The sequence below is a fragment of the Leptopilina heterotoma genome, unplaced genomic scaffold (genome assembly GCF_015476425.1).
Source record: "Leptopilina heterotoma isolate Lh14 unplaced genomic scaffold, ASM1547642v1 Lhet_275, whole genome shotgun sequence".
NCBI lineage: Eukaryota > Metazoa > Arthropoda > Insecta > Hymenoptera > Figitidae > Leptopilina > Leptopilina heterotoma.
In genome coordinates this window covers 442,361-460,734 of record NW_025110983.1, presented here as the reverse complement: position 1 = coordinate 460,734, position 18,374 = coordinate 442,361, and the positions used below count along the sequence as shown (strand labels likewise).

At 25.8% G+C, this 18,374-nt stretch overlaps 2 protein-coding genes across 9 annotated transcripts in view; one reads left to right on the top strand and one right to left on the bottom strand.

Annotated features, from left to right (window-relative positions):
* The window catches only part of LOC122503948 (calcium uniporter protein, mitochondrial), an 86,554-nt gene extending 80,815 nt beyond the window's left edge, over window positions 1-5,739 (bottom strand). The window contains exon 1 of one of the 2 annotated variants that reach the window (XM_043614730.1): window positions 5,276-5,739. In XM_043614730.1, coding sequence (XP_043470665.1) covers window positions 5,276-5,383 — 108 coding nt within the window. In that variant the 5' untranslated portion in view covers window positions 5,384-5,739. The remainder of the gene's footprint in view (window positions 1-5,275) is intronic. The other variant, XM_043614731.1, reaches the window with a different exon arrangement.
* On the top strand, window positions 5,621-17,512 carry LOC122503950. 7 transcript variants are annotated; one of them, XM_043614733.1, is made up of 3 exons: window positions 5,621-5,730; window positions 5,830-5,974; window positions 16,508-17,512. In XM_043614733.1, exon 3 carries the CDS (start codon window positions 16,745-16,747, stop codon window positions 17,483-17,485), a length of 741 nt encoding a protein of 246 aa, XP_043470668.1. In that variant the 5' UTR covers window positions 5,621-5,730; window positions 5,830-5,974; window positions 16,508-16,744; the 3' UTR covers window positions 17,486-17,512. The 7 variants fall into 7 exon arrangements, with proteins under 7 accessions (XP_043470668.1, XP_043470674.1, XP_043470673.1 ...); XM_043614738.1 differs by lacking the exon at window positions 5,621-5,730 and having other exon boundaries at window positions 5,841-5,974; window positions 16,508-16,904; window positions 17,103-17,512; XM_043614737.1 differs by lacking the exon at window positions 5,621-5,730 and having other exon boundaries at window positions 5,841-5,974; window positions 16,508-16,904; window positions 17,079-17,512.
* The last annotated feature ends 862 nt before the right edge of the window (window positions 17,513-18,374 follow it).

Sequence of the window (18,374 nt, the reverse complement as noted above, 5' to 3'; positions counted from 1 at the left end):
AAAATCGGATTACAAGAGACTTGAAAATTATTCCTTTTCTAATAATGAATCATTCATAGACCTGTGGCATTAACACTTGTCCTAATTTATCGTGCAAAAAATGTCACTTTTTTTTAAATACAAGGTGTAAAGCAACGACAGACTGAATATAAAAATTCTATTTTTACCTAAAATGTAAATTAAAATTCATTTGGAAAATTATTTTTTCTATTTATAAATTATTGTTTATTATTTTAAATTTTAGTAGATTAAAAATTTATTAATATTAATAATTATTAATATTTGTTCTATTTTTACTTTTAAAAAATAAATTTTTTTTGCCATTTAAATTTTGATTTTTAAAGTTTAATAATTTTTTCAAAAAAAAATTTTTTTTCTTAATATTTCTACCAATTGTTATTAGGAATTTTATTATCTAAAAATACCTACTCAAAGGTGTGTTAAATGTTAGCGAAAGATGTCTAAAAATTGAAATTTTACGAATATTAACAGACTCTAGCTTCTCATATCTATTCTGGTGAGGAATTTTGCTGTTTTTTTTTATATTATTTTCAGACCGGAGAAAGAGTGGGAGTAAGAGAAGGGGTAGGGGGTGAGTGAGGATGATCTACTGTCCGCAAACGTAATTTGAGTAACTGTCTAAGATTAGAGAAAAAATAAACTAAAAAACATTCTTAACAAAAAGAAAATTTTTAAACTTATATTTTTAAACTTTATGTTAAAATTTTTATTAATTTTATTTTAAAGTTTAATATTTTATGTATTCCTTATTTTCTATGAGCTGGCTGTGTTTTCCATTTTATATTTTATATCAAAAAATATAAAATTTTTGTGAAATAATTTTTTCTACTTAAAAATTATTATTATTATTAATGTTTAATTTGTTATTTAATTAATATTCAATTAAATTCCGTTCAAATTTTTATATTTTTCATAGCAATAATTTTTTTTTATAGGTAACGACAAAAAATTTTTAAAAATATTTTTACTGAAATACAAGAAATTAATGTTGGAAAACAAAAAATAATTTCACAAAAGAATTTTTGTTTCGGAATAAAAATTATCAGAGAGGTTACTGCACGGTAATTATTTTTTAAATATTCACTTGTGCTTCCAGTGCCTTTCACATATACATAAGAATAAAACTATACATATACATACATATACATATATATATATGAGTCTATATTGTAACGTAGTAATGCTTCCTTTTTTTTATCTCACAATAAATAAAGGCAGACAACGATGTAGGCATCTTAAATTTTTTTTTTACTTTTTATGGTGTTGCTCAAATTGCTACTTTTTGAAATAATAAAAATTTTACTCATTTTAAGTTCATTTTAAGAAAAGAAAAATATTATTTTCACATAGAAAAAAATTTATGTTTTCTTATTATACGTTATATATATACTGTTAAAGTTATTTAATAATAATTTATTATTTTTATATTTATAATTTCGAAAATAATAGTAAGTATAAATATTATTATTAATATTTATTATTAATATAAGTATTTTTATTAATAATTAAGCCATTAGGCAAAAAAGAAAAGTTTAAGATCTTTATTATTTAAATTATATGTCTTTCTACAAAAATTTATCTCAACATTTATTATTAATACTATTATTATTCATAAAATAATAGAAGTTATCGATATTATTATTATCACTTTTTATTTTTTAATTATAAAAATTGATGTCGATTAGAAAATATTATTATTGAACTTCAAAACAATTACTTTCTTCGATTATTATTAGGTATACTTTTTTTTTACTATTTTCTTTTTAAATTCTTTTTTAAATTTTATTCTTTTATATTAAAGCATTTGAAATAAGCGCGCTTTTTTCTACCAATGAGAGAGTCAGAGTGACGCATGCGCAGTTTGCTTCCAATGACAATCATGGGCCAGACGATCTATTAATTATACGTTCCTTGGCGAATCTATCTCGGTAAGTTCTCAACGTATTTTGTACCCGTTTTTATTATCAAAATTATATTCGAGTTTTGTATTCAATCTTACTTTTTAGTAAACAAGTATAATTTTTAGTTTTACTCTTTTCATTCTTTCATATTTCTAAATTAACAATTACCCAACAATTAAATTCTAATCTGAAAATGTGACGCTCACGAAATTTCGAGGTTATGATTTTTTATCGTTTCTTAAAATCGTCATTCATTTCTTTTATTTGATTATTTGAATTTGATAATTCAGATTTCTTCATTCAGATTCAGCCGTTTAAGGTCATGTTATTCAGTGTGACGTTTTTCCATAGTAAAGTATATATTGGACACGTGAAAACTGTCCCTAATTAATTTTGAGTTTATTGGTTAAAAAATTTTATATTGCAAAGTGCACGCGAAATAAAATTTTTCTCCGAGAAAATTTCATGTTCAGAGCATTAAAGTAAAGTGGAGTCGGAAACTTTTCTTTTTTATATAGGGATACGTGTAAACAGTCACGTATACTTTCTCCGCATATGTAAATACTGATAAAATCAATAAAGCTTAAATTTACCCAATGAAAACTCTAAATAAATGAACTTTGTCAATAAAAAAAAACTTGATTGGAACAAAATTATAGTCATTTTTATTAAAATAGAAGAGAAAAATAAATTGGTTAATAAACTTTACTGACAGACTAGATTTCTTTGATCCCTTATAATAAGTTCAACTCCAACTTGCGTAAAATTGTGTTCAATAATGATAATAATTATTAATTATAATTAATTATTTAATTTAGATTCAAATCGTATTTATTTTCCTATAATTAGAAAATTAAACTTTTGATCAGTCTTTTGTTTTCTATATCGCAGTTATCATTGACTTTGTTTATTATTTCTAATTATATATTTATTCATACTTTATTTGGTTAGTATCGTTATTTTAATCGCAACGACAAGACATAGTTTTATACTTATTGACACGTTACTATGTAACTTATATTTATAATTTTAGGTAATTTATTTATGAAAAAAATTTGTTTCTAAGTAATATCGACATTCTCGTATTCTATAGTATAGTACGTTGGACATGAAACACTCGAATGTTTACGTTACCACTCCGAGTGAATCCAAAGGCTCCAATTTTAAAGATGCGTCCCAGATGGCGCAACACGCGGAAAGTGCGCTTCTCACCATAGAACTATTTTTTACTTGATATCATTTATAATTCTCGCTCTATTCTTTTTCATTCAATTTCATTCTATTTTTAACTTTATAAAATTTTTCATTCATTAATTTTTCATTTCTCAAAAAAAAAAAAAAAAAAAAAAAAAAAAACTAAGGAAATAGAAACAATACGAAATTGAATTTAAACTTTACGATTGCATTCTGCATGCAAAAGTTAATGTGAGCTTTTAATTTTGATAATGGAATAAGAGAGAAAAAAAATAGAGGAAAAAGTGTAGAAGTTCAGGAGGGAAAAAAATCGAACTTAGGACGTTACTTGCGTGATTAAGAGAGCACAGGTCATTACACTCGAATGTGATAATGTGAAGTCGACACTGAACGAAATTCAACGCGTCTGATATTAAGTATATATATATATAGGATATAAAAATAATTAAAGGAAAAGGGAAACGTTAAGAAAACAATTTATATACAACCATGCAAAAGTGTTGACACAAAATATTTATTCACGCACGAAAACAACTAATTTAGCTAAATTAATTTTTTTATTGTACTTTTGTGGTTCTTTCCGCGAAAATACAAAAAATTCATTTTTTTACCTAAACCCAAAGGCGTAAATAAATAAATAAATATTTCATTTCAAAATAATTATTTTCATTTATTATTTTATTAATGGAAAATAATGAAAAATAATTACTTTCATTTATTATTTTCGCATTAAAAATAAATAATTATTTGTTATTTATTTACACCTTTGGGTTTTTTTTTTAAATTATTAAGTAAATTTAAATATTTATTATTTATTTACGCCTTTGTGTTTAGTTAAAAAATTGAATTTTTGTTTTTGGATAAAACTAAAAGTAGAATAAAAATAACCCAAAGGGGTAAATAATTAATAATTATTTAAATTAACAATTTTTAAATAAACTCGAGACCCATATTTATGTCAATTAGTTTTTTTGTCTATGAAAAACTGTAAAAATTACATTTTTTTAAAATTAACCGAAAGGAGCAGAATAAATATATTTTATTTTTATTATTAAAAATTGAATTACAACCCTAAGCAGAGTTAGTCCCACTTTTTTTTATAGTTTTAAATTTATTTTTCAATTAAAAATTAGAATTTTAAAAATTAAAATTTTTTTAAAATATTAAAATATATTATTTTAGTAGAGTAAATAAACTTACAAGGAAGGGTATGATATTAGAGAGTAGTTTTAATACAAAGTTAAAAAAAATTGTAATATCATAAAAAGTATGCATTCTATCGAGGTTAAAATTTAAAATTAAAATTCTTACTTACTTTCATTTTTAAAATCTTAAAATTTTAATAAAGTTAACATTTTTTCGAATAATTTAAAATCATCTATGTTAGAAGTATTTTAAATAAGTATTTTTTAAAAATAATTTTATGTTATTTCATTTTTCCAGTAAACTTTATTCCATTAGCTTATCCATCCCCTTTAAAGTGATTTCCCTACCACTCGACCCCCACCACCATTTTTTCTACGCTCCTCAAAATGTTTAGCTTACCCCCAATGAAAAAGCAAAATAAAACTAACGAACAATTTTTAGGGTGGAATTTTTTTCCCTCCTCTACTTCTAGTATAGGTATAATTTAATATAATTTCTAGTATATATAATAATTTGCTTAAAGAGAAAAATTTTAATTATAATATCCAAAGTATTCGCTCAACATGACAGGTGAAGGTTAAATTTCACTGGTTAGAATCATGATATCGAGAGAAGAGGATTATAACTAAAAAGGGAGAAGTTGCTAAACTGGTCCTTGCCTTCATATTCGGCACAACGTGAAATAAAACTTCTGACCTCAATATTTTTTATCCTTATAAAAAAACACGAAATATTTCTTTATTTAAATCCAAAAGAGGCGCCATTTTGGAAAATGGGATTTGGAAAAAAAAAATTTCCCACTTAAAAAAAAGGAAGAAAAAAGGGGAAAATGACGAAAAAGGAAGAAGTGGAGGGGGGACAATGTAAGTTCCTGGAATAAGCCGGGTTGAAGATGAGTGAAAACGTAAACAGAGATATAACCTCTTCTTTAAATTTTCTCTCTATGTGTATTTTTGCAATAAAAATTGAATTTTTTCTAAGTTTAAAAATAGTAAAAAATAATTGAAACTAACGTTTCGATATTTTCTGACTACCGTTAAATTTGGACTGCCACTAAACACACGCGTCATTTCAAACCTTAGGATTAAAATTGCACGTAAGGATGCACCGGTAGCGGCCATATTTTCTTGCTGTCTCTCTCACTCCTGTGTTTTTCTCTCTCTTGTTTTTTTTTTTTATAAATGCTCACACACGACACGACACTTTAATGTTTATATTTTGTAGAGGGAGATTAGTGGTGGAGGAGGAGGAAATGTGTGTTTGCCGGCGACCGGGGAAATTATAACACAATCACCTGTTTCTGTGAGACTATACCTCGGCGTAAAAACACGAGGGACGATCGCTCGCTTTCGAGCGACTGCCGCCCGCGAGGGCAGACGACACATTTCGTTTGGATCCGGCGGGAGACGATCTGGGACTTCGCCACACACCACCCAACAGCACACAACTCCTCCAAAAACTTTGGTTTGTATGTATTTGTGAATCATGCGCGCCTCGATAACGGATAATGTTTCCAGCGGAAACTCAACACACAGTGCCAATGGTGAATAATCACAAAATTCATTAGAGGAGCTCGAGAAATAGAGAGAGAGAGAGATAGAGAGAAAAATTAGCAGATGATGCATTCTGAATAGAAATGAGAGAGGGGGAATTGAATTTCCCGCCATATTTGAACGCATGCGCCAAGCGACATTCAGGATCATTGCCAAAAGGTAAATAAATTTCTTTTTTCGGAATACGCTGCAAAAACATTGACTTTAACTATAGAGAAATAATTTTATAAAGTGGAAAAAGTAAACTTTAAACTAACAAAGTAGTCAAAGTAAATTTCTCACAACTTTAAGAATAATTACCAACTGTCGGTAAATTTAAATTTTTGATTTTAAAAATTATATTAAAAAATATTAATAATAATAATAATAATACTGCAAATAAGATTTTATGTTAATTAATTTTGATTAAACATTTCCAAAGAAAAAGAAGAAGTGCTGACATCTTATTTTGCAAGCAGCAATTTCAATGTCGGCAAAGGAGGATTATACACTACAACACTTGAACATTTCGTTTTGATACCTTTAATTCCTTAGATTACAATATTTTCTGTTTCGTCATGGTAACTAATAATAAATATAATAGAGAATAATGTTAATAACAACTATAAAATAATAGAATTGTAATAACAAGTTAATAATAAATTGCAACAAATAATAACTGAAAAATAATAGAATTATTAAAATAATTAAAAAATTATTTTAAATAACAAGTTAATAATAAATTGTAACAATACATAATTAACAAATAACATAACAAATGATAATTATAAATAACAAAAATAATAATAATTATTGTAATATTTTTATAAATTTTTACATTTTTGATCCAAAATAATATAATTCTGATAATAATTTAAAATAAAATTAATAAATAATAATAAATAAATAGCTAAACTTAGTTTAGCCTATGCTAGACGCGGCTCAATGTTCAACCCTGCAAAACTCGTGGTCCAGCCACGAGGGATCTGGTAGAACAGATTTCCAACTTCCTTCGTAAAACAAAAAAAACTATTTTTATAAATTTTTACATTTTCGATCCAAAATTATATAATTCTGATAATAATTTAAAATAAAATTAATAAATATTAATAATTTGTAATATTTTTATAAATTTTTACATTTTTGATGCAAAATTATATAATTCTGATAATAATTGAAAATTAAATAAAAATAAATTTAATAAATAATAATAATAATTTGTAATATTTTTAGCAATTTTTACATTTTCGATCCAAAATTATATAATTCTGATAATAATTTAAAATGAAAATAAAATTAATAAATAATAATAATTTGTAATATTTTTATAAATTTTTACATTTTTGATCCAAAATTATATAATTCTGATAATAATTGAAAATTAAATAAAAATAAATTTAATAAATAATAATAATAATTTGTAATATTTTTAGCAATTTTTACATTTTCGATCCAAAATTATATAATTCTGATAATAATTTAAAATGAAAATAAAATTAATAAATAATAATAATTTGTAATATTTTTATAAATTTTTACATTTTCGATCCAAAATTATATAATTCTGATAATAATTTAAAATAAAAATAAAATTAATAAATATTAATAATTTGTAATATTTTTATAAATTTTTACATTTTTGATGCAAAATTATATAATTCTGATAATAATTGAAAATTAAATAAAAATAAATTTAATAAATAATAATAATAATTTGTAATATTTTTATAAATTTTTACATTTTCGATCCAAAATTATATAATTCTGATAATAATTTAAAATAAAAATAAAATTAATAAATAATAATAATTTGTAATATTTTTATAAATTTTTACATTTTTGATCCAAAATTATATAATTCTGATAATAATTGAAAATTAAATAAAAATAAAATTAATAAATAATAATAATAATTTGTAATATTTTTATAAGTTTTTACATTTTCGATCCAAGATTATATAATTCTGATAATAATTTAAAATGAAATTAAGATAAAATAAATAAATAATAATTTGTAATATTTTTATAAATTTTTACATTTTTGATCCAAACTTATATAATTCTGATAATAATTTAAAATTAAATAAAAATAAAATTAATAAATAATAATAATAATTTGTAATATTTTTATAAATTTTTACATTTTCGATCCAAAATTATATAATTCTGATAATAATTTAAAATAAAAATAAAATTAATAAATAATAATAATTTGTGATATTTTTATAAATTTTTACATTTTTGATCCAAAATTATATAATTCTGATAATAATTGAAAATTAAATAAAAATAAAATTAATAAATAATAATAATAATAATATGTGGTTTAATAACCAAAACAATTAAAATAGAATTTTAGCAAACAGTATACATAATTATATAATTGTTATTTTATTATTTACAAAAAATTTTTCTCACACTTAATTTACTGCATTATCTACAATAAGTACTCTGAATATATTTTTACTGGTCCTAAACTATTGCTAGAACAATTCCAATAATTATCTGAGTCATCAAAATTAATTTATTTAACAATTCCTAAAAAGTAACCACAGCCGATAATCAGCAGAAGATGAAAAATTATTTTTGAGCAAACTTTATCTTCTGTTTACTAACAATTGTTGTAAAAAAATTTTCACTGATCCTAAACTATTGCTAAAACAATTCCAATAATTATCTGAGTCATCAAAATTAATTTAATTCACAATTCATAAAATGTAACCACAGCGGATAATCAGCAGAAGATGAAAAATTATTTTTTGAGCCCAAATTAAATAAAGGCAGAATTCTATAAAAGAATCTCTTGTAATGCGATACAACATCTGTCGATACTTTTTGATACTACTTAGAGTCTTAAAACAAATGTCTGATCAATTCATATGTACCGACAAAAAAGATTCTATGCTCGATAAGAGGGGAACTTCTTTATCTTCTTAAGGGGGTACACTAGTTCTATTTTTCAAAAAATTGATTATCTTTTTTGCATTTTCCTAAATTATATTTATATGTTTTCAGAAGTGTCTCTAAATTTCTATTCGGAACAAAATTTTTGTTCAGATGAAATATACTTGCAAAATGCTGGTCATCGAACTTTATTGATTGAACTCGCAATGAACTCATAAAGTTTTTGTTAGAAAAATATTTTTTTTTTTTTAATAAGCTTCAGGTATAAATAATTGTCGTCAGTTTTTGATAAAATTATAACAGTTTTTGTAATTATCATATTTTAATCGTATATTTAACAAAAATATCGTTTTATTTGTAGAAGATGTTTTCTTATCTCTACATTAGGCATATTTATCGACAATTGATCAATATTAATAATTAATGGAATTTAAAATAATAAAATTGTAAACTATTCTATTTGTAGTTAGGTACTTTGAATAAAAATTCATAATTTGTAGATTCGCAAATATTTCTAATAAAAAATTTAGCATAGAATTTAAAAAAAACTACAATCAGTTGCTTAATTCAGGTGTTTTTCAATTTGACATTTATGAATATTTAAAAACTTTTAGATTTTTCAACTAAATGTTAATAATTTCATTTTGTAAATCGTATATTAGAGTTTGATTTTTGAGAGCTACAATTTAGTTGTAGTCTCTCTTTGCGAAAGAAAACAAAAAATCAGTCATACATCATAAGAAGAAGATCAGTAATATTTTGATAATTTACAAAAATTATATTCGTTTAGTAAGTTTAATTCCTTTTTACAAAAGCTAACTAGCCCTAATCCCTTAGAAATTTTTCCCTATTTTAAATGCTACTAAGAAATTTACAAATAATTTTTATTTTAGATTCAAAATATTCGAATATTAGAAGATGGAAATTGCTAATTTGTCAAATTCAAGTCTAATTCAAACAATTTCGATTGTTACTTACTTACAAAGACTAAGTAATTATATGCATTTGAGTTACAATCTAAAAGTGAACGAATTAAACAATTCATTTGCAATAATAAATTCCTTTGTAACCTACTTAAACACCTATGGAACTGAAGATGTAAATTCAAATTTTTTAACCCATTGGTTATTGAACGAGAATATTTACTACGATGAAGATAATGATAAAAATATCATTTACAATAAAGATTTTAAAAAACTTTTATTCGATCATATTATACTCACAGTTGTTTTTAAAAATTACGGAAACATTTACGGCTTTCTGGCCCATGAAATTCAAAAAACAGATCTACGCCAATCAGTCAATACTTTTCTCAATCTAGTGAAATTTTCACTTCTAAAAATGGAATTTAAATCAGAAAAACTCAATGATGTGACAATTGGTAGAATATTCGAAAAAATAATTGTTCCCCTCTTTCCTGGATCATTTAGAAATCTCTATATTAATTCCCTGGACTTTATCTACACACAAGCTGGTCATTATTTTTATCGTTCGAATTTTGAAAGAAAATATGAGTTTATAAATAATTCAAAGAATAAAAATATTACCAGTCTGATTGAATTTGATAAATATTACAAAATTGCATTGGCTGTTGAACAATTGTCAATTACCGGAATTATTGACATGGGTTCGTTAAAAATTTTCGCGCTACCGGCTATTCTTCACTATGTTAACTATGAGAGGAAAAAATTCTCCTTTAATAAAATAAAGGACATTGTAACTGATCAAAAACAGTGGAATACTGCTTATTATTATTTATTCACCTATTTGCAAAGTGTCTACGATTTGATAAATTTGACAAAAGATGAAGATCCAAAGTATCAGTACTACAAGGCTGTGTTAAATTTTAAAAATTATACAACATTGGTAAGAGAAGAATTAGGAAAGAAATGCAATTTTTCCCAAGAGACTAGAATTGATGCTGAAGTTCTTAAGTACGTTAAAAATTCATCGGATTACACTTGTTTAGGTTCAAAAAAATTATTACCAGTGGGAAAAATTTATAACGAGCAATCTAGTAACATGTTTCTTAAGTATTATGACTTTGCAGAAAAAATACATCAAGAAAGTCTTAAGTCCAGTTTGGTAAACATTCCAAATCATTTTCGGATTAACGGTGCAAAATTTGTTAATTGTAAAATACTGCAAAAATCCGATAATTGGCATTGTATGTCATTACTATATGCTTGTATTATAAGAATCGTTGAAGGAATTTCATCGTATTCGACAAACAATTGTCCTGTACCAGGAGTAATTAACTGGACAGATCTGTTCAGTTTTGATGATTTTTACCATCAATTCACGACAATTGAAACTCGTCGCATCTTTTCGAGAATGGAAACAACTTTAAGAAAAGTAGGTTTAAAGGCATCGATGCAGACAGCAGTAGAGAATGAACAAGTATTTTGGAACGCGAAAAAGATTGATCTTAAAAGTACCCCTCTTTGGAATTTAGGAATTCCCAAATATCCTGGAATTGATTATGAATTTGAAATTAATTCAATGTTTCGCGATCATGAATTAATTGCCATAGATTATCTATTACTGAAAATTGAAAATCAATTTTTTAAATTTTCCTAAAATATCTGTTATTGTTAGGGATTCAATTACTTTGTAAGAAATTTATGTATTCTCTTTTCTATTTTATTTAATTCATGCTTTGGTAAAACAAAAAAAAGTGTTCTGTTTTATCGACCGTAGATAATTACCGACCGCAGATCATGAAAATCTGTAATTCAATAAGTAGTTCACTAAGGACTCACTACCAAGAAGAAAGCGCTAAGAGTAGCCCTCACTTGCAGAGTGTGTCAGTTCAGGAAACGCCGTCAAGTTAGTCCGGAAGTCACCACCGAGTTAACTTTGCGTCTTCTTTGTGTCAGTCCGGCAATCGCCATCAAATTAACTAGTTGTGTACTGTCATGGAGTTTCTTCTTCGACTCCAGCTCAAAAAATCTCTTCAAGTACCAAGTTCCTTCTTTGATTCTTGTCTTAGTCAAATTCATTCAAGGAGATAATTTCTACTGCGAGGCACATTTCTATTTTTCTAAGGACTGCATTACCTCGACATCAACGTCAAGTAAGTAATTCCGTCACTCCTAGCCTGAGGGGTGTTTTATCTAATTTACATCGACATCTGAATTCCAAACCTTTCGCTTTTTCTGTCCCGAAAACAATTTGAGGAAAATCTACTGCATTAATAAATAATAATAAATGATTTCGTAGTGTGAATTTAAAATATTTCTCCCATAATAATTAAATTCTTGAAATAATTCTTGACGCTAGATGGTAGATCGACATAGTAGTCTTCCAATATAATTCTTGTTACAGTTTGATTATTAATATTGAGATTCCCAAAGAAGACGAATTTTGCTTCAGTTTGCCTGAAGACATCTGGATCTGCTCTTCCTCTCTCATTCTAATGGGGATCATTATATGTAAAGCTAATCTCAGATGGCAGCACCATAGCAAGATTTGTCTAGCGCTTAATTTTTGATTTCGCGAAAAGTCATATTTGTTTTACAAACAAATGGGCGAAGTAAATAAATACTTTTTTTGGAATTGTGAAAAGTTAAAAATTGAATTACTTGGGTGAGGAATTTGTGTCACAGAAAAAAAGACAGTTTTGCAAGTCACAGTATCGTAAAAGTATAGATAAAAAAATTGAGGTTATGTTGCCTGTTATTAAAAATATTGTAAACACATTTTAATTTTGAATCTCCCAACATCTTTAAATAGTTTTCCGTACTTTATTATAAACAATATTTCTGATCTAATGATTTTATTCTTCATTTACATGAACAAAAACCATTTATATTGTTTAATTAATATTATGCAACAAATCACATTTAAAATTTTGCGCCATAAAATCTTATAGTAGTGCTGCACTCTACTGGTCAAGTTTGGCTGTGAGGATCCCCATTGTAAAGGATTCAAATAAAAACTTTAATGATTTAAATTCAATTTTACAGTTCCTGTTTCTTAAAGAGGTTTAGGAACTGGAAAATTACTTCCTCTAGATGAACTTTTAAAGACTAAATTACTTAACTGCTGATGACGAAGAGTTTGACCATTCAAATCTTCGACATCACAGTTAAGGGATTAACTTTTATGGCCTGAAATGAAAACGAGTAAATGGAAAATTTTAACAAATAATAAATATGTAAATGACTATTGTTTCTTAAAAATAAAATACGTATTAAAAAACATGACACGTGTTGCTTAACAAAAATGTGTTATTATAAAAAATTAAAATTCTAATATGACGTAAAATCAGTCTGGTATTTGTTTAAATTACCAAGTCAATTTTTAACAAACTTGTCAAATAATTTTGAAAGCTGAAAAAATATTATAATCCCGTCATAAACATATAAATAGAGAAAATTTATCCTAAACATTACATTGTCTTAAAGTGTTCGAGGTTTCAACAATTCGCAAAAACTTTACTGATTTAAGTTTTGTCAAAATAAATTTTATCTTAATTTCAAAATTGATAATAAAGAAACTTCAAATCAATTTTGATGATCAGAACTATAAAAAAAATAAATAATGGAGATTTCAACACTAACTACAATTCAAATGATTTCTACTGTCACGTATTTACAAAGACTAAGTAATTTTCTGCATCTAAGTTACAATCTTAATGTAAATAACAAAAATAATTCGTTGGCAATTATTAATTCTTTTGTATATTATCTGTCTACCTACGAGAAAAATGAGATTGATTCAAATTTTTTGACCCATTGGTTAATGAACGATAATGTTTACTATGATGCGGCTAATGATGAAAAAATAAAGTACCAGAGAAATTTTAAAACAACTTTATTCAATTACATAATTTGTAACGTTCTTTTTAAAAATTATGGAAATCTTTATGGTTTTCTGGCGGAAGTATATCGACACTTGGAAATTAATCAGACAGTTGAAAATTTTCTCAGAAATGTAAAATTGAAATTAAAAGAAATGAGTGAATTAAATTCGTCAGGAAATGTTGTACTCGATGACGATGCAATCAAAATTATATTAGATCGACTAATTGTTTCACAATTTCCCAGACATCATGAAATGTTAGATATATATTCAGTGGATTTTATTTACGCACAAGCGGGTATTAATTTGTACAATTCACATTTAATGGAGTATCATTATAATTCAGAAAGGAATTGGAGAAGGCAACATATTTATCAGAGTGAGTATCGTTTTGATGATTCTCTCGAAATTGGATTGGCAGTGCACGAATTAGTTATTTCTGGCAATATTGACAAGGAAGCTTTAAGAATTTTTGCACTCCCAGCTATTTTGAACTATGTTAAGGCCAAGAGGGTTGATCTTAAAAAAGTTGAAATAAATCAAATTGTTACGAATCCAGAACACTGGAATAAGGCTTATAATATGTTATTATATAAATTGAAAATTTTTTTTGGTTTTTCTAATACCATCATCCGTAGAGATACAAAATATCAATATTATCTGGAATTGTATAATTTCAAAACATACTCCACATTGGCTAGAGGACAAATATTGAGAAATTGTGAAACTTTAAATTTGACTCGCTTAGAAGAGGAAACCATGAAGTATGTTAAGAATCCTAACAACTATTCATGTTCTGAACATAAAAAATTATTGCCGTTAGACGAATTATTCAAGATCAAAACAAATAAATTTCTTTATAAATATGATATGTTTGCTTCAGCAGTTGATAAGGAGAATGCTATAAATAATTTGAATATTTCTACCAGTCGTCCACTTACAATCAATAATAAAATATTCACTGATTGTAATGAATCAATAGATGCACACAAGGATCAGAACAAGAGTCATGTACCTTTTGTAGCTAAATTAAATACAAATTCCAACTCTAAAAATCACTGTTTTTCCATTCTTTACGCATGCACTGCAGGTGTCATTGCTGGACATGAATTTAATTCAACAAATAATTGTCCAGTAAAGGAGGCAATTCGTCTACAAAATATTATCAATCGGAAGTTTGTGAATTTACATTTGACTCAGGAGATATCACGAATGTTATTGGTATCAAGTGGAACATCTTTGAGGACTCTAGCTCTAAGGTCCTCTATGCTAGCAATTTTAAAAGCAACCGATTTACAGGAAAAAAGAAATGAAATATTCTATGACGTGGGATATCCAAAAATTCCAGGAGTTGATGATGGTTATAAGTTAGACGACATTTTTTGTGCTGATGGTTTAAAATCAATAGAATATCTGATAAATACTATTGAGAAGAGATTTTTTATTTCATATAAAGCTGCATCTAGAAAGATTGTAATGAAATTTAATCACTCATGTAAATGAAAAATAAAACCTTCGAAAGAAATATATATTGTAACAAAATAATAAAAAAAATTCAAAGTATTTAGAGGAGCAACGTAAAGACAAGGATAATAATATTCTTTGCAACTAAATAATTATACTTGTAATTTATTTTAATTGTTTGCTCTTTACTCCGAAGCTCAAAGAAAGGGCAGTCCAAGATTAATTGTTGTTTCGTTACAAATGTTAGATCGACGCCTAAAATGTTGCAACCTATCTAAAGTACAGATTAATTAGAATTAGATTTTATCAACAGGGTTAGCAAGGAATAGACTTAACAAGTCTGTTCTTTAGAATAATTCTTTCAAGTTTAGTTATTTAGAATAAATGTGAGTTATGTGTGTAAACAAGTGTTTATTTATTTAACAAAAAGGTCACTATTCGTTTCCATCACTAATCGGCAAATTATTTAATTGAAATTCCCAATTCTAAACATTCTAATCAATTCCTAAATATAACTTGTCTTTTCTTAACATTTTAGACACGCAGCCAGGCGCTTAAATAAATTAAAAATAAGAAAGATCGCCTTTATAATTTTTACCCACCAGAATTCTTTTCCCTAATTCTGAGTCTATATAATTTATTAATCAAACCGGCGTAGCCACAGGTTAAACATTATAAAATAAATTAATAAAATATTAATTAATTAGAATTAATAGAAATTAAGTAATTTGAATTAAAGTACGACGATGTTAATAAAATACAGAACTAGTCTAGAATTTATCCCATGATCTATCGTTATGAACGCGACATAATTTTCTTTTACTGTTTTGCATTCAGAGAAGAGCACCTCGAGGCAAGTCGGTAGGCGAACTGAACGAAAAGACTGAGCGCGCGAGTTTATATAGGTTCGCTCCGCAGCAGCGCGAAGAGTGGTGGGGGTAAAGGCAAGCGGCGCGCATTACGTGCGCGGTAGTTAGTCTCTCTCTGCCTGTAAGCTATGCATGACTACGATGGCTGTGCTGTATGACGTTTCTACTCCTATATACCATAGTTACAATTCGTTGTTAAATATTATTTATTATTGCAATTTATTAAATATTATTTGTTATTACAATTTGTTATTGAATATTATTTATTATTACAATTTCTTATATAAATTAAGTTTTGAACAATTACAATCCACAATAATCACAAATAATAATTAGCTTTATTAATATTTTTTTATTATTATCTATTGTTGTATTTAAAAAAATATGTAGGTGTCAATAATTTGATAAAAGAAATTAAACACAGCAGTATTTGCAGTTTATTTAAATTAGATAGTAAATATTTAATGTGTCGATTAGTAGTTTTCAAAGAAGAAAAAAGTAGAATCATCCCAAGGCCCCAAAAACCATTGCCAAAAAAATAATTATAATACATTACTCTGTCAAATTTAGTTCATAGTTTCAATTATCCAAGTTTCTGTAAGTATAATGAATAAAAAATTATCATTCCTATTTTTTACTCTCTTAATTCATATAAACGTTTGAATTTCAGTATTCAATTTGGATGATCAGAACTATAAAAGAATTTATTGGAGATTTCAACCCTAACTACAATTCAAATGATTTCAACTGTCACGTATTTAGAAAGACTGAGTAATTTTCTGCACCTAAGTTACAATCTTGATGTAAATAACAAAAATAATTCGTTGGCAATTATTAATTCATTTGTATATTATCTGCTTACCTACGAAAAAATGAGATTGATTCAAATTTTTTGACGCATTGGTTAATGAACGAGAATGTTTACTATGATGCGGCTAATGACGAAAAAATAAAATACCAGAGAAATTTTAAAACAACTTTATTCAATTACATAATTTGTAACGTCCTCTTTAAAAATTATGGAAATCTTTATGGTTTTCTGGCGGAAATTTATCGACACTACGAAGGTAAGCAGACAATTAAAATGCTTCTCAGAAATGCAAAATCTAAATTGAAAGAAATTAGAGATTTAAATTCATCAGAAGATGTTGCACTATATGACGAAGTAATCGATGTAATATCGCACCGATTATTCATTCCACACTTTCCAATAGTGAGAAAAGATTATTATTTAGATTCAGTGGATTTTATTTATGCACAAGCAGGCATCATTGCTGGGAATGAATTTAATTCAACAAATAATTGTCCAATTAAGGAGGTAATTCGTTTTCAAGATGCTGCCAAGGAAATGTTTTTGGATCTTCATTTAACTGATAAGGAAACACAAAATTTCTTGAAATCGAATGGAATATCTTTGAGGACTCTAGCTCTAAAGTCCTCTATGCTAACTATTTTAAAAGCTAAAGTTTCGATGAAAAAAATTAATTTACATGACATGGTAAATAATATAGGATATCCAAAAATTCCAGGAGTTGATGATGGTTATAAGTTAGGTGACATTTTTGGAGCTGATGGTTTAAAATCAATAGAATATCTGATAAATACAATTGAAAAGAGTTTTTTTTATTTCATATGCAGCTGCTTCTAGAAACTTTACTGTTAATTTTGAATTACTCCGAATGAAAAAATAATTTTAAATTGAGTGTAGTTGTTTAAATAAAAACGTACCTATATTTAAGATGATATTGTAATTGTTTTAATGCTAAATTATATTTTAATAATTTCTATAATGACTTCTATGTTCAATTTTTAAAAAGTAGGATGACTAATATTAAACAATGTTGAAATATAACTTTTTTATATTGAAGAACAGATGTGTAATTATTTGCTAACATAAATACTACTTTCATGAAAAAAGTGTAAACAAGTAGAGGAATAATAATTATAAACACTTGTTGATAAGAAGATTGCGCAAATTGTTAATAATTCTTTTATGTTTTTCTATATTCCTCGTTACTTTATTTTAATGATTCATTAAAAACATTTGGTTTTTAATTCGAAAATCAAATTTTTTCCCTAAATCAGGTTTTTAACGACACAATAATATTGTGGGAGATTTCAGCTATAATCTAAACACTGCTTCATTCAATTATTTAATTTTACTTCCATTTCAGTCAAATTTTATTTTAAAACGTGGTCCCCTAGCAAGGAAACTAGATCGACAACTGTATGATTCAAGCAGCATTAGGCTAATGAGAAAAGTTTTATATAAAAAGGGGAACCAGTTCTGTTCAAATTTTTTTTTAAATCAACCTGAACACATCGTTCAGTACAAGAGAGTAATTTTTTGGAAACCAATCTGAACACATCGTCTACAAGTGAACTCAAAGTACATTATTGAAAGTGAACAGTATATCTCCAAGTATTACTTTGAAACGTACATCGTTAAAAAGTGAACTAATTCCCAAAGTATTAAGGCCAGGTTCATCCAAAAAAACATGTTTTTTTCAAACCTATTTTATTCGTAATATAAGAAA